Here is a 26,044-nt window from a genome sequence, read left to right on the forward strand (position 1 = left end):
CATGCCATGTACTCTGACATTTTCTAATCTTTTCTACTCTGTTTCACTTTTTTTTATGCTAGTAGCCACCTATCACTTGGATTTCATAACCTGCTAGTAGGAGGTGACCCTCTAGTGTGAGAAACACTGGTTGAATGTTGCATGTATTGCATTTATTGTATTGCCTATAAATTATGTGATGTGGAAAGAGAGACCAAGGAATGGGTTCTTTTGATTGGGAAAATCAGGGAAGGCACCCAGTCTGAGTGTCACTTGAGCTGGGTTGGGAAGAATGATAGGATTGCAGTGAACAGAGAAAGGGGAAAAGCAGCCAGACGGAAGCAACCACGTGAGCACAGCCAGGAGATAGGAGAGTGCATGGACTGAAGAAGAGCTGACGTTGGCTGCCTGGCACGTGAGCAGTACTTTTCCTGGGTTACCACAGTCAGTGCTCCTCACAGTCCTATCCGACATGAACTCTTCATGTTACGGATGAAAAAATGGCGACTCAGAGGAGTTATGTAACTTGCCCAGGGTCACATAGTTACTAAGTGGTAGAGCCAAGGTTTGAATTCAGGCAGTTCCACGGAAATCTAAATATTAGGTTCCTAGAGATGTGACCTTAAAAATATTGTGGGACTAGTTCATGGGGATGCATGAATATAACCTGGAAATATTTAATTTTTTTCTGGAGGTAAGAGAAAAACATTCTACATTTTTGAGAAAGGGAAGTGACATGCTCATAGGTTTATTTGATGAAGATCACAGTGGTGTCTGCATGGGAGATGGGCTCAAGGAGAAACAGGGACACCTGTCAAGGGCCGGGAGTAGCATCTCTCTGCCTGGGACAGCAGCACCAGAGACCATTATATCATATTTATCTTAGGGATGTGGTTGAGACATTCCTCATATATTGCATGCTGATGAAAATGAAAGGAGAATAGGTCATGTTTCTCTTTTTTACTTTGGCTGCTAGGAAGCCCAGAGCTTCAATATGTGGTACTCTTCTGGCCAGCATTTGAGAGCTCCAGTAAGCTTTTTATGTACTCATTTTTTTCTTGCCTTAGTTCTCCTACCCTCACTTTTCTTTAATCTGAATTTCATCATCTGCTAAATTTTTCCTCCCACTGTAATATATGCATTTTGGTAGAATGCCTTAGAGCAGGTTTTAAATAAAATACAAGTCAAACACACTGAAGCAACTGGAGAGCACTTTTCTTTTCCATAGACAAGATTGGAAACTCCTGGAGGGTGGAGATTGTCTTACCATCTCCTGGGGCTTCTGTCCCAGGGCCGAGTGCCAGGTGAGTGCATGATGTAGCTGTAAATCTTGCACTGTTGGAACTGGAAAGGGCCCTAAGGATCCTATCTCTCTGTGTTTCTTGAAGAACGTGGACCACAATGTGGACCACCAGTGCTGTGCAAGGCACTTTCAGTGGGACCTAGATGAACATGGTTTAGTTTAATTGTCACATATTTATTTAATGTGTATTAGAAAAATATGTAGCTAACACATCAAACCAATGATGTCACGGATAACATTGCTCAGAATGAGGCTCAGGCAGATACTTACATTTTAAAAGGAGTCCATTTAAACAAAATTCTTTAATAAATATGGTTCAAATGATTTGTCGAGATGGCAAAAGCATGTTGGCAGTGGTATACAAATTATGACGTTTGGAAAACATTGATTCAGTTCAACACCTCATCTGACAGAAGATGAAACCAAGGCCCAAAAAGACCCTTGTCTGTGGGTCTTGTAAGTTATTTTAAGCCACAGGAGTGAAACATGCCTTCCCTTTCCAACCTCATCTGGCCAGGCATCCTGCTTTTGAGTCATTTTTATATTTCTAAATGCGTTTTGTCTTTTACTCACTCATTCCCCTTTTCCCCAGCCCTACAAGGCAGACATAGCAGAGGTTCCTGTTTCTCCTGTTTTCTGGGTGAACAAACTGAAGCCCAAAGAGGGGGTGGGCCTTGCCATCACCCAGCCTGCCATGGGGGGACCAGGCGTTCCCACTGTGTGTGTCAGGCAGGGTCGGGAGGGGAGCCAGTTTCTGTGATGAAATCCCCCAACACATGTAGGAAGTCGGCTGGGAGAAAGCGAGGCCATCTGCTAGCAGACTCCACTCGGGAGCCGTAGGGCCAGTCCACGCCGAGTCCTCACCACTCCATTTCTGGGAAGCTACGACTTTCCGAAGGAGCTCCAGATGTTCTCCTCGCATGCTCACTAATGGGCTTGTTGTTCGTTACTCAGCTCAGTGACGGATGATACCAGGAGTGAACATTCTCAACTATGTGGCCACCGCAGACCCTGCCAGCGCCCTGTGTGGGGGCCTTCCTGGCCATAGGTAATGAAACCACAGCGTTTATTGGGCATCTGCAATGCCAGGCCCCGTGCTCACAGGTGGACTCTCACACTGAATCAGACACTGTTCTGGCCCCAAGGGACCCCGTCTGGCGAGGGAGGAAGACACATAAACAACTAGTTAGAGACAAGCGCAATAAGTGCTGGGATGGAGCAATGGACTGAGTGTTAGGGAGGAAGCACAGAGGAGGGAGCAACGAGTTCTCCCTCCCAGGGATCAGAGAGGCTTCGCAGAGCAGGAGACATCTGAACTGTACTTGTGCCATTGAATAGGATTTGCTGGGAGACGAGGAGAAGGCATTCCTGATAAGGGGTCAGCAAAGGCCCAGAGGTGACCAGGAAGGATCCACTTTGGCTGGGCTATAGGGCTGAGGGAGGCAGCAGCAGGAACGAGCTGCAAAGGTGGGTTGGAATGATTCGCAAGCAGGAGTCCACTGCTGGCCAGGATTCCACCCTTCCATGAACTGGAAACCAGGGTACACACACCTGAGGTGAGGATGTGACTTTGGCTTCACAACTCTACCTTTCCTGATGGGCGGGCTGCCCAACTGACTCCACCATCAAGGTTGGGATGATGGCTGGGCTGGATGCAGCCTTATGAGACCCAGTTGAGCTCGCTTTGGTTTGGTTGTTGGTTTGTGTTAGGGAGGAAGTGTGGCTCAAGAGGACAGGCTTTGGAGTGAGACAAAGCTGGGTTCAAAGCCCAGCTTGCTCCTGCCAGCCATGTGACCCTGAGCAAGTCATTTCCCCTCCTGAGCCTTGCTTTCCCTTCTTTAAAATTGGGATAATGGTAGGGGTGAGCGGTTAGCTCAGTTGGTTAGAGCGCGGTGCTCTTAACAACTAGGTTGCTGGTTCAATCCCTGCATGGGCCACTGTGAGCTGCACCCTCCTTCAAAAATAAAATTAAAAAATAAAGTTTGGGAAAATGGGAATAATGGGCCCTTCCTCTTAGGAATGAGAATTCAGAGACCAAGTGGGAGGCGGACTTTGCCCACAGCCTGGTTTGTGGTGAGAGCTCAGTATGTTAGTTGCTCTGTTGTTAGTGACGACGAGGTGGCTCCAGCTCGGTGAGAGGCTGTGTGTGTGAAGTGGGGTAAGTGTGTATGGACACGAGTGTGTTTTTGAGACCATCCATCTGGGTGGAGTATGTGAACACAGTGTGAGGATGTGACAGTTGATTTATATTCACTCAAGCATGAGTTCACTAGACAAGACTTAACTGAGGGCCGTTGGTGGCTGGAAGGATGTGGGATGGGATGAGTGAGCCTGTCATTCGCCCTAAGTAGGAAAGCACTCTCAAGGCATCATCCGGTTCAACCTGAACCTGATATGTGAGTCCCCTCTCTGACGCCTGGACCACTTGCCACTTGCCAACATAGTCCATTCTGCTGTTGGACGTCACCAACTACTCGTTAGAAACAAGCAGCTCACCCCTATGGAGTGCCCAGAATCAGAAAATATATGCCCACACTTCATTCATTCATTCATTCATGCATTCATTCATATTTGCTGAGCACCTACTATTGATAGGCACTATTCTAAATATTGGGGATGCATCAGGGGAATAAGGCAGACACAGGCACTGACCTCATGGAGTTTGCAGTTTTGTTTACCATGTCCCACAACACCCTTGTGAGGTAGGTAGGGCAGGGATTAGCATTATTCCTATTTAACAGACTGGGAAACTGAGGATAGTGGTGGTGATGATGTCAGCTAAAATATATAAAGGCCAAGAATGCTTTGTATACTTTATGGAATCTAATTTTCACATGAACCCTATGCAGTCAGCACTATTAATATTATTCCCATTTGATAGATGAGGAAACTGAGGCTCAGAGAAGTGATGTTACTTGCTCAGGGTCACACAGCAAGGAAGTGGTCCAGCTCTTTTCACCTCCACCCTGTACTGTTTCTAGAATTGAGACCCTAAGACTTGCCAGAGCAGCAGAGCTGGGGCCAGAACTGAAGCCAATGGACTGAGACTGTGGGCCCTTTGCACATTGTTGAAAGGTCATGTGGGAACCCTGGGAGTATCCAACATGTGCAAACTGACGTGAGATGAGTGACCTCCAGCCCTCCCCACCCACAGCCCTCCTCCTCAGCTCTACTTTGTCCCCCCCCCCCCCCCAAAGGGACAGAAGTGGGTGAGGCCATCCTAGACGACGTTCAGGAGTCGTCTCAGGCAGTAGGGCAGACTCCCATCGGGAAGGGCAGCCTGCAGGCTCCTTTGCTCTGGAAAGCGTGCTGGGCTTCCCATCCCCACACCCAGGAGTCTGACGCTCCCTGGGAGTGGCAGAGGCAGGTGGGTGGGGCTGGGAGTGGCGACTGCATGCTGGATCACGGCTTGGGACAAGCCCAGTTTGTGCTATTTGCTGAGAATGAGCTTGGAGGGCGGGCCCCTTGAGCAGCCCCTCCCCTCACAGCCTACATCACAGATCTCAGCAGCCCCTCTGCCACTGGTCTCAGGGAGCACAAACAGGTTTCTTGACAGCTGGCTTGAGAGGAAACCCCTTCTGATTCCTCCCTCTCTGCCCAGCCCTCCTCAGTTCAGCGACTAGCGGGAAGGAGGATTTCGAACCCTAGGGGCAGGGTGATGGAGGAGAGACGAGATGGACTCAGAGAACCCGGGTCACAGGTGCTGCCCCTACCCCATCTTGGCAGGTGACCTAACCTCTCTCTCGACTCTGTTTCTTCCTTCAATAAATGGGGATGAAAAAAGCCAGCTGCCTGGCTTAGATGATGTTCTGTAAACTTGAGGCATCCTACCAAGTTAAGATAACAGAATGTACAGTGAACACAATTACTAGCACAAATAATAAGGTGATGTACACATCATCAAAGTCTCTGGAAGGTACTCTTTAGTGTGTTCCCCAGCCTGGAGCTCATATTAGAAACTACTGTCTCTAGGACCTAAAACCAATATATGATGTATCTCAAATATTGGTTGTGCATTGAAATCACCTGAGGGGCTTTTTAAACATCAGACCAGCAGGTTTCTGGGGTGCCCCCACCAAGATTCTAATCAGTGGATCTGGAGTGGGGCTGGGAGTGGTCTCTGTTTTTTAACTTCGATGCTGGTGGCTGAAGGCCACACCTGCCCAGAGTGAGGACACTACAGGATAAGTGGCAGCCTGTCCGGGAACCCTCCCTCTGTGCTTGACTAAGGCTCCTCTCAGTGGGTGTCCAGAGCGTGCCCCTGCACGGGTAAAGAGACCCGGCTCTCTGGGGGCCACCAAATGGAGCTTAGGGGTCTCTAGGAGTTTCCCACAGTTTCTTTGATAAAACTTTTTTTATCAAGGACCAGGACAAACATTTCTTCAGGGAATGTTTTTTAGAGTCAGGCTTATTGTATAGTTTACATGCAGTAAAAGCCATCCTTTGGAATGTACAGTTCTGTGTGTTTCCACAACTGCATACAGTTGTATAAGCACCACCAGTCGTGATCTAGAACTTATCTGAGGGGGAGGTAACTATGTGCCTGGGACGGTGAGATGAGTCTGGCTGCAGCACAACGAGTGCGTGGGGAGGAGACCCACGGTGATGGTTTGGTGGGAGGCGCTGTGACAGGTCTGGTCTTTATCTGCCAGGCAGGATGGGTGACATGAGCAGGAAGTGTGCAAGTCGCAGAGGGACCTGGACAGCCCTGGGCTGAGACCTGCCTGAGGGCTGACTTGGGTGCTGGCCGGAGTCAGGACCAGGGAAGGAAAGGTGGCCTGGGGAGTGGTGCCGCCCTCCTCTTGGTGAGGCAGAGCCTTGTCTTTAGTGGGATGATGCGTCAGTCCTTCCTATTGTCCCTCCACTTTCAGCTGGACCCTCATTTATTTATTTATTTTTTATCTCTTAGGCTAGCTCTGGGGTCTCACCAACCACATAGTTGCTCTGCAATGATCAGGTGACAGAAAAGAGAGGCCCAAAGCGGGTGGGAGCTGTGTCTCATTCATCCACTATTCACACAACAAGCATTCATTACGCCTCTGCTGTACATAAGGCCCTACAGGGGATACAGATGTTACAGACCTGGCCCCTACTCTCCAGAAGACTAGTCAAAAAGACATTTGGCCTCCTTGTGCTGTGAATCTGAAATGAAGTTGGCATAATACGGGCAGGGCTGGGCTTGAAATATGAAGTGTTCTGAGAGCAGAGGGATGGAAGGAGTTGATCCTATTGAGACATCTAGAAAGGCTTCCTGGAGGAAGTGGCACTTGCACTGGGCCTCAGGGATTGTATCAGGTAGTTCAGTTATCATTTGCTGAGCTGAATCTTGTAGGGGCAGCCTGGTGTCCTTCTGTCTGCTTTCCCACCCCAAAGAAGTCATGGGTATGACTTCCTTTCTGCCCACCCCCACCCCCCACTTGCCCACATCTCCCAGCTTCCCCCCGATTAGCCAACTCGATTTGCTGTGTGTCTGATGTACCACCAGTTTGATGAGACTCTGTGCTGAAGGGGTTGATTTGCCCTCTCCTCTGTACCCAAAGTCTCCTCTCCCTGTCCCCCAACTGGAAATACAGGAGGAAACCTTCTATAAAGAGTCCCATCCACCACCAAAACACAGCCACATCAGTGCTGGAGAGAGGGAGAGAGGGAAAGGAGGGGCAGCTTCATTTTGGTGGGTACTTTGCACAATTAGTAATAATGATGATAAACATTCAACAGTAATGATACATTAACATAATGACCGTATATTGAGTGCCTTCTGTGTGTCAAGCACTTTGCTTTATCTCATTTAATTCCCACAGTAGCCAGCACGATGCCCCATAGCCTGCTTGTTAAACACACACCCAGTGGAGCTGGACGTCCTGGGTTCAAATCCCTCTGCCTTTTCCCGAGGTGGCCTTGGGCAAGTTACCTAACCTCTGTGCCTCAGTTTCTCCCTTGTAATTAGGGGAAGATAATAGCATGCCTTATTGGGTTGCTATGAGAATTAAGGTCTCCAAACAGGGCAGGATGAGAACCTGGGAGAAAGGGACCCCTGTGTCTCTGGGGACAGCTGTATGCTTCACCTCCAGACAAGACAGGGAGGAATGAACTGGAATCGGGTGGCAGAGGTGCTATGACTTCAGTGGAGAAGAGCTTGGGAAGTGAGACCTGCAAGGAGGTGTGGGCGAGCCATGGGATTGTGCCGGGGAGTACTAAGGAGGTCTCGGGGTTTTGTAAAGTTGTTGTCTCCTGAGCTGGGCTGGTCCACTGAGTAGTCAGTGTCTGAGAATAGCATTTAGGTCAGAAACGTTGGAAGGTAATTGGAAAAGTCTCCATGCGTCGCCGCCATGTACACTTGTATGAGTTGTGCCCTGCACAAGGGCACATGACAGAGCAGCAAGTGGAGGCTGAAATCAGCCCGTGTTCCTCTCACTGAGCTGTGGGCTCTGGCCCAGAGCTATGTCTGCCCAGACGAAGGGCACCTTTTCGTATTTCCATAAAAGTGCCCTACAGACTGGGGGAGTCCTAACTCCACAGGAGAAGTGAGTAGAGAGACTTTATATGCAGAGGTGAGTCTGCAGAGGCCAGATGATGCCAATGGGTTGGCACTCAGGGAACTGCGGCTTTGATTTTCATAGTGACCAGGAGGGCCTGAAGCAAGAACACAGCCTGGAACCAGGACTGGGAGGAAATGATGTGTGTGGAAAGGCTGAGCGCTGAGCAACTTCAAGGGCTTTGTAATGTGCTTAGGAAGTGGATGGGGGCCCGACAAAAGGGTCTGTGCCAGAAACAGCCTCTGTGGGGACCACATCAGGAAGATTTGGATGGGGCTGAAGAAGATACTAATTGAGAACCCTGACCCTGTGACGGTGACCCCAATTCACTGTGGAGTCAGGGAGGTTGGGCTCTTGAGCCAGCTGTGTGTGTGTGTGTGTGTGTGTGTGTGTGTGTGTGTGTGTGTGTGTGCATGCATGCGCCATGAGGGAAAGGAGAAGAAAGAGTACTTCAAAAAGCAGCACTCCCAAAAGGACAGAGGCACTACCACCCTTTCAGAGCTGCCCGAGGCCTTGTTTTGTCACCTGCATTGCCATTATGTTGGAAGGGAAAGGGAAGGGTGTTGGTGATAGCTCATTGCCCACCCAGCCCTATGCCAGATGTTTTGCATATGAGTATCTGACCTCATTTTCATCTTCACCCTTCTTTCTCATGGTTTCTGTCATGATGACAGCGTTCAGAGGAATAAAGAAAATGCGGAGGCAGAGGGGAATCTCCTTCCAAGTCTCAACAGTGTTGCTGGACCTGGGCAGTGCCCCATGTGGGTGGTTTTGTAGCAACGACAATATGAATCCGATTACTGCTTTTTTCTCCCAGTGGTCATCACTGTTACCCCCAGAGCTGTGCAACTTTTCCAGCAACTGCACAGGAGGCAGAGGCAGCTGCATTAGCCTACCCCAAGAAACTCTGCTGAGAGATGAGCGAAAACCTGGAAAGCGAATGGACGGCCCTAGGTGCTCTTTGCCATCTGTCAGGGGCAAGCCTGCTGGGTATGGGTGAGGCTGTGTGGTGTCTGCACCTCCTCATAATGTCGAGGTGCTTGGCTGTGGGAGAAGTGCCTCTGAGACAGACAGACCTCAAGGACACAGGTCACTGCAGTGTCCAAAGACTCAGACATCTGTTACCCCCTGCTCTTTCGTCTTTGTCTCTATCAGGTGGAATGCTCTGGCTACAAGTAACAAAAAAAGTCAACCAAGAATAACTCAAGCTGTAGGCATATTTATGGTTTATTGAGCAAGAGGCCTGGTGGGGAGAGGTCCTAGGGTTGGTTTTGTGGCTCAACAGTGTCATTAAGGATGGAGGCTTTTCCTATCCTTCTGGTCTGCCTTTTCATCATGTTGCTTTTCATCATGGGTTTGTCACCTCATGGGCTCAAGATGGCTGCCACAGCTACAGGCTTTATATTCTTAAATGCAAACAAAGGCAGGAAGCAGTGCATCAGCCAGTATATCAAGAAAGAGCTTTTATTACAGGTCTCTCTTCTTTTATTAATACAAGAAAAACTTTCCCAGAAGTCCCCAGCACAGAACTGGGCCATGGGGCCACTCCTAAGAGTAAGAGATGTTGGGACAGTGAGTACCCTTCCTGTAGTAGAAGTGGGTGGAAAAAGTGAGAAAGGCTGGCGTGTAGCCTGTCAGCAGCATCTGCCACACCTCCCTTATCCAGGCACTTGTCCCAATGCTCCCAGGAAACACCCATATGGCAGAGTCACGGAACAATTCTGAAGTGGTGTTTGACCACCCCCACCCCAAAAAGCCAGTCACTTACCCAACAATTGGTTGTTAACTGTGTGTGCAGGACACTTTAAGAGAGATTAACAGGCTGGAAACTACCCTGAGGAGTAGGCATTGTTATTCTTCATTTTTACAGATGAGAATGCAAGTTCCAAAAAAATGGATGAACTTGTCCAAAGTATGTAGGGTACATAGCCAGTGGTACTAGAATTTAGACCCAGTTCTGTCTGATTTTGAAGTTCCTGCTCTTTCCAGTCTTCAAAGCTGACATGTGGGCCGAGCTTACAGCCTTCCAGAGCCTTCTTGTTACATGTAAAGAGAACTAATCAGACTATCAAGTATATACCAAGTGCCCACTGGGAGCTACAGCCAGGAAACGCTGCAGGTGTTCAGGAAGGGTGAGTCCCCAGGGACAGGATGGTCAGAGATGCACTGGGGCCAATTCATTAGCCTGTTGACACCAGCAAACATACTAGAGAAAGTTCTGACACACCTACACAAGGGGAGCCCCTTCTTCTGAGCTGTCAGGGATGAGTCACTTCCACTTGCCAGTGTAGACTGGCTGCTGGAAAGGCTCGGGGAGCTGCCCAGGGAAGGCCACATGTTGTTTCTCCCCATGGCTCAAATGGGTCCTTTTGGTTGCTAGAAACAGACTCTCTCTGTTGGCTGTTAGTAATGGGAGGCAAGAGAGTGACCAGTAGGCAGGCCTCACAGACTCCCAGGGGTAGCCCCACACAACCAGGAATCAGAAGCCTGGAATGACGTTTCAGAGCTACCAGTGTGTGGGATCCCCCTGGTTACGTCTGCTCAAGCCTGGCCTCTGGGATGGTGATGTAGCTCTCTGACTTCTGCTGCCACTTCATTCTGAAAGGACTTGCAGGGCACCCCCTCCCCTCCCCCAGCAATGCATAACTCCAGGGGGCGCTAGTCACATGGTCAAGCTGTGCAGTGCCCTGCCTTCATGGCCTGTGTGGCAGCCCTGACAACTTCAGTGTGCAACAAAGATACAGATTCTTTATTTTCTCTGAAGCTACTCTGGTCTCACTCAGGGGCTCCACCTCACAGGGTCACGGTGAGGTGGCATCATCCAGTGGCATCAGTCTGATTCAGTAATTTAAGCAGTCCTGTGATGTGAAGGCTCAGCCTCTGGGGTGATTTGGTGTCTGCTTGAATGACTCTGATGGGCTCATCTCTCAGAGCTCCTCCTCTTCTCGCTTTTTTTCAAAATGGCATCTGGGGGTATAAATGGCTGGGGCTTATGTGACCTCAGGTATCAGGAAGAGGGACCCCTGGCTCTGTGCTGCTCCGTAGACATGTCCTGGCTGACATCCACTGCGGTATGGCTGGCCCATCCCATCCCGGGGTGTTCTCTGGGCATCTGCCACTGAAATTTACAGCTGACAAACTCATGGTCCATTTTTTCTTGCCCCTGATGGCAAAGTCTATCCCCAGCTGGATCTTTGTCTTACTAGCCATCCTGCCCCAGACCTAGACTGTCTTCCCCACAACCTCTGATGAAGCTGGCTTGCCTCTCATCATGGCAACCTCTTGGCGGCCTGTGGCTCTTAGCTCTCCCATGGCCTCTCTCCGGGCTGAGCAAGAGAGGCTGGGTTCTCTCCACCAGCCAAGAGCTGAAGGAGGCTCAAGAGTATATGCCTGGCCCTCTCTATCTGGCCATTTCCCTTGGGCATCTTAATTCTGTAAGGACACCTCTTATTTGGCCCAGGGCCATCCTGAACAGTGGTCTGTCTCTTTTTAGAATTCCAACCAAGAAGTTGGAAAGAAACCCCTCTACCCTCTGCCATCAGCACCACCCTCAACCTACCAAGCACATTTCCCCCTGTGATTTGGGTCAAAAGTATGGAAAATCAGGACACATATCTGAACATGCACTTCACCTTCTGCTTTGCTTGTCATTCTCACTCTTTCTATACTCGAGGAGTGGACTCTCCCCTTCCTCTGGTGTCAGACCAGGACCTCTCTGCGATCAGTCAGCCAAGTGACACTCCTCATTTGATAAGGGGCATCTCCCTACTTCAGCCTTTTGCCTCAACTATCAAACAACCTTTTAAAAACAAATTGTTTAAACTTACCTTACCAAGAGACCAGAGGGCCATGAAGGAGTGTGTGAGTAGAGACTGCAGTGTAAAGAGAAATGGGTTGAGAACCAGAAGTCTTGGGTTGAATTCCACCAGCCCTTATTGAGCACTTACTGCATGCCTGGTCTTGTGCGCTGCAGTGTAGGAAGGCGAAATAAAGCCCTTGAGGGACGCATTAGGCCCAGCTCCTTGAGTGACTTGTTATATGGCAAGGAGACTGTCAAGGGCAAATGAGATCATCTAAAATCCTTTTCAATTGATTAATGTAATTGATTAATTAATTAATCAAATTGATTTGTATAATAAATTTTTTATAGTAGTCCACAAAGCACTTTCACACACATTATTATTTCACTGGAGCCTCTCAACTATCCTAAGAAAAAGGTATGAATTATATCCATTTTACAGGTGGAGAAACTGAGACTCAGAGAGGTAAAGGGACTTAGCAAAGGTCACAGAGCTAGGGCTTCAGAGTGCACAGTGCTCCTTGTACTGTAGCTCAGGGACTGAAGTGGCTTCACCATCACCTGGCAACTTGTTAGAAGTGCACATTCTCAGGGCCCACCCTAGACTTCCTGGATCAGAAACTTGGGGTGGGGCCCGGTGTTCTGTGTTTTAACAGGCTCCCAGGTGATTTTGATGCTCGCTCAAGTTTGGGAGGCACTAAAGGAGAGCAGTGTTTCTCAAGTTGGACATATCTGCAAATCACTGGGGGGTCTTGTTAAACTGTGGATTCTGCTTCCATCCGGGGTGGGGCCCAGGATTCTATGTTTCTAATCCGCTCATGGATGATGCCAGTGCTTTCAGTCCACAGACAATACACTGGGGAGCTTGGTGGAAATGCAGATTCCCTGGCCCATTCCCATGTGATTCTGGATGCCTGACGTGGGCCCAGGAACCTGAATTTCTACAAACACTCCGGGAGACTCTGAAACAAGTAGCCTGAGGTTCACACTTAGAGGATCCCTTCTCTGGGTTCAAGCTCGCAGACATCCACCCCAGCCCCATTTTCTCCTCTACTCCCCCTCCCCTGGCCCTGAACCATCTATCTGCTCTCCTGCCAAACCATAGATTAAGGGGTGTGAGTGGGAGGCCATCCTTTAGAAAGCAGGGCCCTCAGTTCCTCAAAATAGGTCAGGAGTCTGGCAAGACCAGGCTCCGTGGCTGCAAATAGAAACCATCTGTTGGGCCTATGCTCTGAGTTCCACCACCCCTCCCTCGCTGAGTAGAGGAATACAGAACTCAGAACCTGGGTGGAGGGTGGGCACTTCCCTGGGCAAGGCCTGCCTACCCCAGACACTCCCACTGGGTCTCTCTGCTGAGAGAGGGGGCCCCATCCTGTCCTATCCGTCCACCTCTTCACCCCCACCCCCACTTCCAGGCAGGAGGCTTACAGTATGGATTGGTCATCCAGGATGACCTTACTGTGTGAATTTGGACAAGTCATTTCCCCATTCTGGGCCTCAGTCTGTAAAATGAAAGGCTGGATTTTAGTGGACCCAAGGGTCCTTTTCTGCCCTGGCAGGCTATGGTTCCATGAAAGCCTTTTTTGTGTCAGGACCGAATGTAGGAAAAGTTGGGCCGGCAGGGAGGCAGACATTTCCTTCCCCGGCTTTCTGCCCAGGTCAGATCTGACAAGTTGGGAACTGGCCTTGCAGATCCCGTAAGAGAGTGGACAAGGTTTGTGATCTGGGAGCAGCAAGGGGGGCTTTTGGAGGCTTTGAGGGGAAATGACAGTCACTCTTCCTTATTCCTGTCCTCTTATTCCTTCACTCATTCATGTATCTAGTAAACATTTATCAATACTGTATTAAGCCTAACAGGAAGCCCTGGAAAAATCAAGAAGAATGAGACACGGTCCCTGCCCTCAAGAACATGGGCAATAAATGCAAAGCAGAGACCCTGATGTCAGATCTGAGTTCAATCCCAGTTCTTCTACTTAAGTGCCCTTGGACAAGCCCAGTTGCATCTGTAAATGAGGATGATAGTTGTATCTATTCCTTGGGGTTATTATAAGGATTACAGGATGTAATGAATGTAAAATGCTTGGCTCATAATAAGCACTTAATAAATGTTGGCTATTGCTATTAGTATGATGAGCCAGGAAGAGGGGAGATGGGATGATGAGACAGGATAAAATCTGAGGGCTTCAGGAAAGACTTCCCAGCGCAGGGGCCATTGTGGGGGAAGTGGGAAGCTCTCCTGAAGCGTTCGGAGCAGAGGAGGCCGGCAGCTTTCCCCTCACGTGTCTGGTCCTGCTCAGCAGAACAGGAAAGCTGTGGGGATTCAGGGCGGAAGCCTACTCCAGGAATAGACTTCGTGCCTGGCGGGACTTGCGTTGGGTGATGGGCAGAGTGCAGCATCCATGGGTGCTGCATCTGTAGCTTCCCATCTGCAGACTGTTGAGAAGGCACCATCCCAACATGTTCTTTCCCACTAACTTTGATCTGCTCCCTGCTAGCATGCAGGAGGCAGGACAGAGCTGGGCAGAGGGGGGGAATCACCATTTCATAGTTGAAAAGACTCGGGGGCTTGCCTAAGAGGCTATGTGAGCTGACAGGAGAGCTGGCCCGAAACCCAGGCATCCCACGTGTGCTCAGGTGGCGAGAAAGTCATTGGGTGACTCTAGATCATGACTTTCAGTGGTTCCTGTGCCTTCCAGCCAGCAACTCCCAGATGTGGGGGTTCAGTCTGATTCTTTTCTTCTGGGATGTAACTTTTGGGGCTAATGGATATTCTCCCAGCACTGTCCAATAGAACTTGTTTGCAGTGATGGAAACGATCTGTAATATGTGTGGTTCATTATGGTAGCCACGAGCCCCACGTGGCTAGTGAACACTCGAAATGCAGTTAGTCTGCAGAACTGAATTTTGTATGATTTAATTTTAATTAATCGGAATGTAAAAAGTCACTTTGGCTAGTAGCTACCGTACTGAACTCTGCAGCTTTGGCTTACTCTTAGGCACATAAGCTAGAGCAAATATTCTCAAACACAGGTACGTGCCATGTGTCCACAGACACATGCCTTCATAACTTGCTCCTCAGATGATTCCGCTGCGTAACCAGGCGAGGGAATCACCAGACCAGGGGTCTGGGTGATGCTATGCTGAGGGGACTCGTAAAAACCACACAGTTCACGTAGCTTCCCATTGTCCATCTGTCTGTCTCGGTGGCCTCTACCTCTTTTTCTGTCATCTTATTTCCATTGCAGTTTAACTCCAGCCCAACTGCACGTTCAGTGATGCCACACTGGAATGTTGAAATCAGCCATGGTGCGAGTATTTCCATCCCGGAAACTGGCAGACATTATAAACCAGGGCTCAGAGAGCTGGTTGTTAAGCATTTGCCAGCACACTGCTGCCCTAGACGCCCTGGCAGGTACAAGTGTTTCCCATGTGCCAAGCACTTTTTCAGGCATTGCTGATACTGCAGTGAACAGGAGGGAGACAGGTCTCTGCCCTCGTGGAGCTGACAGTCTAGTGGAGGAGAAGATACAAACCAGATAAGCTACATGGATGGCGTGGTGGATAACGGCGTGTGCTTGGGGACAGTCTCTGTGAGAGGTCACTTTTGAAGAAAAGACCTAAAGGAAGTGTAAAGGGGGAACAGCATCCTCACAGAGTCATGTCACAGACAAAGGGACCTGAGTCTCAGGTCAGCCTGAGTGAAGCGGAGCCAGGATTCAAAGGCAGGTCACCTGGCTGCAGAGCGCTCCCTCCTCCCCCCGCTGTGAGTGTGAGCTCTGGCTGGAGGTGGACCTTGGGTAGTGAGTTAGCCTCCTCCGTCCCGCACCCCTGCTGCAGTTGGCTGTGCCGTAGGGGACACGGAATTCAGAGACAGACCCGCAAGGAAATCCCGGGTCGCTGGGGACCCAAAACCCAGTGGATTCAGCAAACAGAGAGCATCTAAGAGAGAAGATGTGTGGTCCAGCTTCTTTGTGCTGGAGATTTCTTGAATGGCTACAACATCTTTTCGGAAATCTTGGAAGCCAGTGAGAACCCAGGGTCCTGGGCTAGACCATGAAATGGCAGAGTGACATGGTGGGCCTCCTGGCCCAAACACCTCCTATAGGAGAAGAAGGAAGGATCTGCCTGAGGGCCCCCACTGAGTTAGTGGCTGAGATGGCCAGAACACAGATTTCTGGCATCTTTCCTCGCACCACAGGTTCTCAGATTGGGTTCTACGTGGGCCAGGGTTCTGCAGTGCAGTTCCAGAACCATGGCTTGAAGGTGCTCCCAGCTTCCTTCTCAACGTGAATGCAGACACCTCGGGCTTTGCCCATTCTACATTTTGGAGTTCTGAGTAATAGTTTATTAGGAGAAAGTGTTCTCCTGCTAAAAGGAAAAGATCCTAGCCATTCATTTTACAGAGGAGAAAACTGACAGGTAGAGTCCATCAGTAATTACTGCCAAGCCTGGCGAGCTTCTCAGGACCATAGGCTGATTCACTTCTGCTCCCTCGTTGAGGAACACTGTGTCCCCCCTGTGTGCCCAGCCCTAGGATCGGCAAAGCAGAGCTGGCTTTGAGATGGAGGAGGGTCATGTGATCAGCTATTGCTCGTGGACCTAGAATGTTACGGCCGAATAAACAGGCACATTGATAATACTAGTACCCGATGCTCATTAGAGTGGCACGCCATTTGCAAAGCCCCTGTCCTCTGTTCCCAGGTCTTCATCCTCATAAGGATTCTGGCGTGTAAGTGTGGCTGATACCCACACTTCATGGAAGAGGACACTGAGCCTGGAGAAGGAAGGTGACTTTGTCCCACGCCACACCGCTAGTGACTCAAGCAGGGCTGAAAATGCCAGCCTTTCTCTGACAGCACATGAACAGGGAGGGGCTGTCCCACCGGTCCTGATGGGCTGCCCATGGGAACGAGTGCCCAGCAGCCACCAGGGCACATCCCGGGGGTCTCCTGGGCTTCCCCTGCTGACAGCTCTCTAAGGATGTAGTTATGAGCTCCCCGTTTACCTGAGCCAGAGACAAGAGAAAAACTGCCCTCAGATATTTTTGTGTTCCAGCTGAAGGACTGGATTTTAGCCATCACCATCTAGAAAAATACATCCGCCGGCCACAATAATTCATTTTCAACATCAGAGGAAAGGATACAGTTTTCTTGTGTGTGGTGTATACATAGTGATTATCTCAGAGGAGAAAAAAGTCAGCCTCCATTTCTTAAGAGGCTATAAGGGCCATTCAGCAGTGAAATGAATACTTCTTCCTTCCGGGCCATTCCCCTCTCAGAGGGAGACCAGGATGGCCCTGGGCCCAGGGAAAGGCCACCAGGGAGCTGGCCCAGCTGCTGCACACATCTGGAGGCTAGAGCCTCTCCCACTCTCCTCCTGACCTTCAGCCCAACCCACTCCTTCTCCTGGCAGAGCCTGGCTTCCCCAAGTGAACACTTAATTGAGGTCAGAGCCTCTCCTGTCACAGGAGAAAAGAGAGGGTAGAATATGTATTTGGCAAGCACCCACCCTGTGCCAGACTCCTTGCCAGGCACTTTGCATTTGGTCACTTCATTGCATCCAATGTGCTGGGCGACAGCATTCCCATTATACAGATAAAGAAACTGATGCTCAGAGAGGTTGAGTAACTAGTCTAAAGTCACACAGTTAACAAATGGCAGAGCCAAGACAGAAACCTTTGGATTCTCTCTGACTCTCAAAACCCCACCTGCTGTACAGTTTCTGTACACTTCTGTGTATTTTGTGTATATATGGAGCAATGTGGGGGATTATGGGTTTGGGTGCGGAGGCTGAAGGAGGAGAACAGTAGACTAAGAGTCAGAAGTTCTTGACTGAAGTCTTGGCTCTGCCACTTTCATAGCTTGTGACTTTGGGCTAGTCTTTTAACCCCTGTGAGCCTCAAATTAGTCATGTCTATACGATATGTTTTCAATGGGATTGTAGTATATGCCCAGCTCTACCCACTGGTCAGCTGGGAGTGATAGTGAATGAGGTGGTGTCTAGAGAGGGTCATGGCTGTGGCTGTGGGTGGTTTTTAAGGCGTTCTGCAGGGACTGGTCCCCTTGCTGATACTGTGCTGTCAGCAGCAAGGGACCCACTAAGCTCCAGCCTCAGAGCTGTACTGAGTTCAGAGGCCTTGGTGTCCTGGTAACAAGGAGCCAAGAGGAGATGGGGCTGCATGACCAGATGGACAAACATTACAGAGGAAGGACTTGGACCCAGAAATGCTAATGGGTGGAGGGTAATGACCATATCCTCATCCTGTGGGCAGGGGGATGGCGTCAGCCTGAAAATGAAACTCAAAACCTCAGCAGCTGAAGTCACAGACATGGGGTGAGGTTCTGAGGAGACTGCACCTTGTAGCAGCCAAGGACCCGGGCACTTGTGCCTGACCTTGGCTCTTGCCCTCCCACCATCCTGAACGATTATTCAACCAGAGCCACTAGGAGCTCCTGCCAGAAGGGAGCCCTGGGCCAGGCCTGGGGTGGGGGGGAGCTGTGCAGGGGCCGGGAGGAGATGGATGATCAGATAACTTACAATCTAGTAACAGAGTGAGAAAACATGCATACCTACAGCTAAAAAGAAGTGGCCAAGAATTAATCAGCTCTGCGGGATGCCCTAGTGGGAGATGGCAATTGCCAGGACAGCCGTTGTCATTCAGAGTCACAGCAACCCAGCTAGGGAGGCATTACAGTCCCTGTTTACAGAGGAAGCAGGTCCCTGGCCCAGGTGGCAGAACCAGAGTTCCCACTGGGCACTCTGTCTCCAACGCTCCTCTCTGTCACAACACAATGTCTTTCATAAAGTAGAGGACTGAGTGCTATTATCTCTGGGCTGGAAGGCCATCTAGTGCCATCCTTTGTTCCACGTTGCCCTTGATGAGAGACAATCTACCTGAATCTTGATCCCCTCCAGGGACAGGAAGCTCATTACCTATCAAGGCTGCTTCCTTTTCCATCTCAAGCATCTAACCATTAAGAAAGTCTTTCCTTTGGGGGAGCTCAAATGTATCTCAGTCTGGTCCTGAAAGGTTCAAGGAGTGTGTTCTGCCCTCGCTAGGACTAGCTGGGGGAATCCACCAGGATCCGGGCTGGGTTTGGGGGCAAAGGGCAAAGGACCAGGTTTTTGGGTCACCACTTGACCACCCCCACTAATTTCCTTGTGAGGTCTAGCCCCTCCTCCAGGCCTAGCTTCAGTGTGGCCTCCTCCTTCTGGCAGAGTAGAGAGGAGCCTTTTCTCTTCCCTACCTGCACACCCATCCCTCTGAACTCAGAATGAAGTCAGCGGCTTAGTAACCACAAGTGGAATGGTCAGGCTTTCCAGGCCTACAGACACCCCTCTTTGGCCACAGTGTGTGCTGGGGCCTGATCTGGCCTCCTGGGTCTTCCAGCTTTCTGTCCACCACCCTCCAGAACAAACCCTTGGCACTAGCCAGCTGGCCGCCTCACTGCCACCAGCCTGGCCAGGTGTATGCTCACACGTTCTCTATGCCCTCTCCTTCCCATCCTCACCCCCAGCCAAGCCAATTACTAACATTTAACCTGCATCAAATCAAGGCTTTACGCCCGGCTCCTAACGTTTCTAGGGAATATAGGACTGACTTTGAAGATACCACAGAGCAACACGAGACAAATCGATGGAACAATTTATAAGAAACTGACTTGGGGTCTTCAAAGTCAATGTTACTTAAAAAAAAAAATTTAAAGTGATGGGAGTGTTCTAGATTTAGAGGAGGCAAAAGAGAGATGAAATGAAACACCAAATGAAACACACGGGAGCACTGCGGCTCCCCACCCTGGTTCAAAATGCGAAATAGCCGAAAGAGGCGTTTTGGAGAATTTTGACTATGGGCTGGCTATCAGATAGTATCAAGGGATTGTTAATTTTCTTAGATGTGATGTGCCAATGTAGGAAATTGTCCTCCTTTGTAGGAAATGCACGCTATGCAATAAAGGAATCATGACGTTTGCAACTTCCTTTCAAATGATTCCACAAAAGAAAACAAAAAAGAAAGAAGTACACACACACACTCACACTCACTCACAAAGAAGTATGGCAAAATGTTAACGATAATTCAACTAGATAGTGGGTGATTATTGTACCGTTTTCCCAACTATTTTTGTATGTTGAAATATTTCATAATAAAATGTTAGAGAAAATGTAATATGGACTACAGAGTCAGAAAGAACAGATTCAAATAAACCCTGCGCTTGCTAACTGTCTGAACTTGGGCTGACTGTTTCTCACCCTGTACTCCCACCCTGAGGTTCCCACCTTATGGCGAGTTATGAGACTAACCAGTGTGTGTAAGCACAGTGCCTGGTGCTCTCAGTGCCCAGTGCAGGCTGGATGGCCTCCACACAGCCCGCCCTGATTCCCTCTCTCCTTCTCTGACCTCCCATTCCTGTAGCACTTACCGTTTGTATAGTCTGTTTGCTACCAACTATCTGTTGGATTACTGTAAACTTGTCAGGCATCGGCCTCATCTCCTCCACTAGCTTGTAGGATATTTGAGAGTAGGCTCTGTGTCTGGTGCTTGTCAGGGCACCTCTCTGTAGACTGGGGCCACGGGAGCAAAAGTGATATCGGATCTCAAATAGGACCTTGCACCTACGTTATCTCATTTTGATTCTTCAAATAACCACACAATGTCAGAAATTCTGGATCTCATCTTAGAAATGGAGTACCTGATGCTCAAAGACGCAAACTGTCATCCCCAAAGTTAGGAGGAGTCAGACGGGGAGTGGAAACACAGGACTGCAGAGTCCGAGTTCAGTGCTCTGCCATGCACACCTGCTGTGGGTCCGTGTGGGGTGAAGCTGCAGGCTCAGTGAGGAGGCAGCATTGAGCAGCAAGGGCCCCAGCCTCCTTCTGCTAGTCCTGAAAAAGCCTCCTCACAGAGAATCTCTATGGTGATCCAGCCCCAGTCTGCCAGCCAATAGGGACAGGCCAGTGCCTGGCTTGCTGAGAACAAAGCTCTTGGACAGACACTCTCCATGTTTTCCCAGGAAGCAGGCCTGCATCATTCTAGAGCCTGCCGGGAGCCCAATCCCAGGAGACATGCTCACTGGAAGAACATGCCTGCTGAGTGCACACCCCCAACCTGAGTGCTCTGGGCCCCCAGAACACAGCATCCAGCTCAGAAATGCCACTTGGGCTGTGAGGGGCAACATGAGATGTGTTCAAGAATGCATGCAAGCATGTCCATGAGGAGCCTTGGCCACAAATGCCTCTTTGCTGCATCCACACCCTGAGGAATGGGGAGCAGGGGAGATGGAAGAGAGAGGGAAGAAAGATCAGGAAATAGGACAACACAGAAAGAGAGAAGAGAGAGAGAGAGAGAGAGAGAGAAGGGTGGTGGAGAAGTGGAGGAGGAAGAGGTGAAGTCAGATGGGACAGCAGACCCAAAAACAGCCAGCAATGTGGCTTCACCCAGGAAATACGCATGTGGTGTAGAGTCCATCAGGTCAGTTTGCCCGGATGTCCCAGGAGCTCTGGGCCAACACATTTCCCAGAGACCCATGTTGATCCCCAGCTATGATAGACACAGGCTGGGGGTCCTGAGGGCTTGAGCTCAGACCCCACGCTTCAGCCTGCAGGGCTCTGGGGTATTTGGGAAGGACCAGCCTTCCTCTGCGGCCTCATATTCTGCCCTATTAAGTGTGCATCCAGAGGGGTGCCAGGCCTGCGCTGGGCATGTCACAGCCACTTGGCACTGACTCCTCCACATGCTTGGAGATTATTAGCCTCCTTTATATAAGAGCAGCTGGAGGTGGCACAGAGAGTTTAAGTGGCTTGCCCAAGGCACACAGCTAGACGCCAGCAGAGGCAGCACTTGCTTCTAGATCTGCGTGGCTCCCAATCCCTCACAGCCACCCATGAGACCGACAGTGAAGTCCGCACTGAGCAAGTACACAGCCCTGAGCCATGATAAACACCTCGTTCAGCCCGTCCCAGGTGCCTGGCCGTGGGCTGTGCTGGGGGTGGACAGGGAACCGTAGTCCTGCTCACCAGGCTTGGGCTAGGAAGTGGCTCCCTGAGCCTTGCCTTCTGCTGGAGGCTGAATTGTACCCGACTTTCTCCCCGCCTGGCTGAGCTCCCCTCAGGGAGGGCCTGGGCCTGTCATGGGCTGGTCTCCCCAAGGCATCCAGGACCCATCTGAGCTGCCCAGGAAGAGCACAGACTAGTCTTCAGTCCCACTCAGTTCCTGGGGTCACTGCCTGCCATCACAGAGAGAGCCTGTGACAAGGTCTAGACTAGGAGCCGAGGCAGAGGTGCTGGCTGTCCAGGGATTCTGAGGGGGCTGCTATGAGCTCTGGAGTCAGGGTTGCCTGGGGCCCTGAAGGCTAAGGTCGGGCTGGGCAGAGAAGAGGGGCAAGGAAGAGGAGGTTGGAAAGCGCAAGCTCACCACCACCTCCTTTCTCTTCCATGGTAACCGTGAAATCTAGAATGTTCTACCTGGAAGAGACAGAGTGATTTCCAGCACTTCCATATCAGAGTGATTTTTTTTGCCAGGTGCATGTACTATCCATGCTATATTTTTCATACTATTTTTCTTTGAATTGATTCATTATTTTTTAACTTAACCTTATTAGCAATACTGTCTATGAAACCATGCATTTGACATGCAAGTTATTTTTTTTCAAGTTAAAATAACCACATAACCACTAAAATTAAAAACTTCATCTCTGTACCATGGAAAAGCACGGAGGGTCCGACCACCTGGGACTCCACTCTGGGATTGGCTCGCGTAATCCTGATCAGGAGTCAGGTGCCCAGAGAGGGGAAGGGGCTTGCTTGAGGTTACACAGCCAGGAGTGACCAGCCAGGCTCCTGCCCAGTGTGCTGGCCTTTCCAGCAGGACGTTGTCCTGAACGGTCTTGGACAGAAGTCAGCGGAGAGAGGAGAAGGCGGGCGGCAGGGGGTACAGCATGGGCTGAGGCTGGGAAGTCAGAGGAGTGGAGAGGAGGGAGACTGACCCTGCAGGGTGGAGCGTGACGTGGGGGAGTGGAGAAGAGGTGGGGGGTGTGGAGAGGGTTTGCCTGAGGGTGAGGAGCCTTCCCTGGATTCACCTCATTGGATCTGAGCTTCTTCTCCTTCAGTAAAGAATCCTGGGTAACTGAGCTCCTGACTTTATTTAAATCAAATGCCAAGTTTTGCTTTCAGTCAAATTCCCAGAGTTGGTTTCCTGATTCTGTGACTGTTTCCTTTTGTTTCCCTCCCCTTGGAAACTTCATATGAAGAACTGAGCCTTCTCCTTTCTGTCCTGAGATGGGGTAAGAGCCTCAAGGCACATCAGGAGATTTGGGAGGACGGGGAGGGGACAAATAATGGCAAAGTCAGGCCAGAACCATGTTCATTTCACGCAGCATTTATTGAGCTCCTGCTGTATGTCAGGCCCCAGGCTGGGTTCTTGCTTGTGGCTCATTAGATGCGTGTCTGCCAGGACAGCGCCTACCTGGGCTCCACCTGTGATGGCGTCCGTTTGTAGGGTTCCCCATGGGAGGCACCATCCGACAGCGAAGCTGGACTCCACTGTGGGCTGCCCACCCCGTCCTCACTCACCCACTTGTGCACATCTGTGTTCTCCCCTGTGCATACATGGGACAGGTATACAGTAGGAGCCAGTTGGTTGGTTGGTTGGTTGGAGCCTGTGTCATAGGTGGTGGGCAGAGAGGGGTGGGGAGGGACACCACTCCATTCTCCAGAAAGGGGCTCAACCTTCAGTGTGCTTCTGTCTCACTGTGGGGGATGTGAGCTGGATTAAAACACTAATTTCTGGGCTCCATCCCCCAATTATTGAATTCAGTAGGTCTGGATTGGGGCCCAGGAATCAACATTTCTAACAAATGAGGCTCAGAAACCTCCCCTACACCAGATGGTCTTTGATTCAGTTGATCTGTGGGCCATACATTAAGAAGCCTTGCTCCAAAAGGTAGTCTGGCATAGGAATATGTCTCAGATTTCCAGTCAGGAACCTGTGTTCATGACCCTACTCATTCGCTGTGTGATCTTGGATAAGTCACTTCACCTCTCTGTGCCTGGTGCTGAAGATGATGATGGCACATAGGACTAAGCGATTTCTGAGGGTGCACCTGTGGATTAGAAGGCCTAGAATCAGAGGAAGGGATGATAATGGGTGGTCGTTTGCCTCCTTGAACATAGAAGGGACATCTTCCTCTCACACGTCACCCTCAGCGATGTGCTCTCTGTGAACACCCAGCCTCCTCTGTCCGCACCTCCTGTCCTGAACTGAGCAGTTTCTGGCACACAGTAGGCAGCCTATACCGGTTGTGGGGTGGATGGTCTGCCCTATCACATGGCATGTCCCTTGGAAGTGAAGGGTCCCTGCATCCTTTCTGGGAGGCGGGATGGGCATGTGCACCAAAGGCAGGAAACTCATGCCAGTCTTTGCTCCTGTAGCACTTCATTAAACGAGTAAGTCCGCTAGCACAGGGCGGGCACACAATTCTGGGAGACTCCTTCCCCTCTCCCTGTGTCCTGAGGGCGGCACCAGGGCTGGCTCACTTCCTGCCTCCCTGGGGAGCAGCGACCCTCTCCCAGGGTCCAGCCCAGGCCCTTACGGAAGCAGTGACCAGCCTGACCCTTGTCTCTCCTGGCCCCTCACAGATGTCCTGGCGACCGCAATACCGCAGCTCCAAGTTCCGGAACGTGTATGGGAAGGTGGCCAACCGGGAGCACTGCTTCGATGGGATCCCCATCACCAAGAATGTGCACGATAACCACTTTTGTGCTGTCAATGCCCGCTTCCTGGCCATCGTCACCGAGAGCGCAGGAGGAGGGTCCTTCCTAGTCATCCCCCTGGAGCAGGTAGGCCTCCAGCACCTCCCTGGCCCCGGCTGCAGCTCCAGGGCAGAGAGAAGCCCTCCGTGGTCACTGTGGGGCCTGTTGCCCCTATTTCTCTCTGTCGTCCCCCCCCCCACACCTTTTGCTTCCTCATCATGTGTCCAGTGGCTATGCTTTCCCAGGTTTTCCTGAGATTAACCAGAACAAGTGCAGACTGAGTTCCAGGAGACCTGAGATCCGTTACCAAAACTTCCCCATAGGTGTGCACTTGGACAAGTCACTTCCCTCAGGGTACATGGAGTTCCCATTAAGCTGAGGGGCTGGACATCTGATCTCCAAGGCCAGGTCCGGCTCTACCATTCTGTGTCCCAATGTCCTTTTGATTTGGAGCTGGAAGGGGTGAAGACCCAGCCATTGGGCACATTGGACATCTGCAAAAATGACCACTCACTTGAAAAAAACACACACAAAAAAACGCTACTGCAAGCTCTCTACTGAGAGACTAGGAATCATTTACCTTCTCCCTCATCCCCCACCTTCTATCTAAACGTTTCCCCTCCTCTGTGGCTGCATTTGTGAATATAGCAAATTAAATCTGCAAAACCTAGATCATGAAATTTTGAAGCCCTGCTGTTCAGGCAGAGTCCCCAAAGGCCTGTGGGAGGTCATGCGCCCCAGGAAAAGTGCTTGCTGTCAGTCCCGCTTGTTTATCGCTGAGCTCTCCCTCCCTGGCCTGACTCATCTCCACACCCAGCCTCCACCAACTACTCAGGGGGAGGAGGAGGTGCATGGGAAGGGAGCCTTGGTTATTGAAACCATCAGCTGGTAGTGGGGGATGGATTTTTCCAGTCTCTCCTGCCTACAGTGAGAGAGCTCAGAATTGGGAGAGACTGGGTCAGATCCTCCCTTCCACCAAAGAAGCAGCTACAGTGACACTGAGGACAGAGCCTCAGGCACAGAGAGGTCCAAGGGGCAGTGCACTTAGTGGTAGGAGGTCTGGGTTCTAATTGGGCTCTGCCACTTGCCAGCCATTTGACCTCAGGCATGTCACTTACCCTCTCGGTACTTTATTTTCCTGGAATGGTATAATGATCCTAAATCCATCTACATCCGAGACGTTGGCATTGAGTGGGTAATGGACATGAAAACTCCCTGTGAGCTGCATGACGTGTTTAAGATGTTTTGCTACTTTCTTGGGAGAGTCGTCAGCTCTGCTCCTTGACTTTGCAGATGCCCTCAGTGGCTCTAACACATTGGGAAGGATTCTGAAACGTAGCTTGCCTTCTCTCCCGAACCAGATGGGTTCAGATATCTGTCTACCTCGGGGACTAGTTCAGCTCCAGCCACAGCAAGGCTGTAGGTCCCCAACAAAGTTCTTACTAGGTCTCAAGCCCATTGCCACCCCCTGCCATACTCTACTTCATGGCTTGCTAAGGTCAACAGTCAATGCCTCATAACAGAAGTTAATTCCAGATGGATCAAGGACGTAAACATTAAAAGAAATGAAAAGAAAAAGAAAAGCTGCAAGTATATTAGAGGAAAATGGGGAGAATTTTTTTAAATTAAAGTTTATTGGGCTGATAATTGTCAGCAAAGTTACGTAGAATTCAGGTGTATAAT

At 50.3% G+C, this 26,044-nt stretch overlaps 1 protein-coding gene across 4 annotated transcripts in view; it reads left to right on the plus strand.

The window, feature by feature from the left end:
* The window catches only part of CORO2B (coronin 2B), a 134,148-nt gene that overhangs the window by 40,016 nt on the left and 68,088 nt on the right, over positions 1-26,044 (plus strand). For 3 of the 4 annotated variants that reach the window (XM_074327508.2, XM_019725632.3, XM_019725631.3), the window contains exon 2: positions 24,248-24,448. The exons of the other annotated variant lie outside the window; for it this stretch is intronic. In XM_074327508.2, the coding sequence (XP_074183609.1) occupies positions 24,248-24,448 (201 nt within the window). The remainder of the gene's footprint in view (positions 1-24,247; positions 24,449-26,044) is intronic. 4 annotated transcript variants of the gene reach the window in all.

The sequence above is a fragment of the Rhinolophus sinicus genome, chromosome 3, assembly GCF_057876585.1.
Source record: "Rhinolophus sinicus isolate RSI-liver-muscle chromosome 3, RSI-T2T, whole genome shotgun sequence".
Classification (NCBI taxonomy): domain Eukaryota; kingdom Metazoa; phylum Chordata; class Mammalia; order Chiroptera; family Rhinolophidae; genus Rhinolophus; species Rhinolophus sinicus.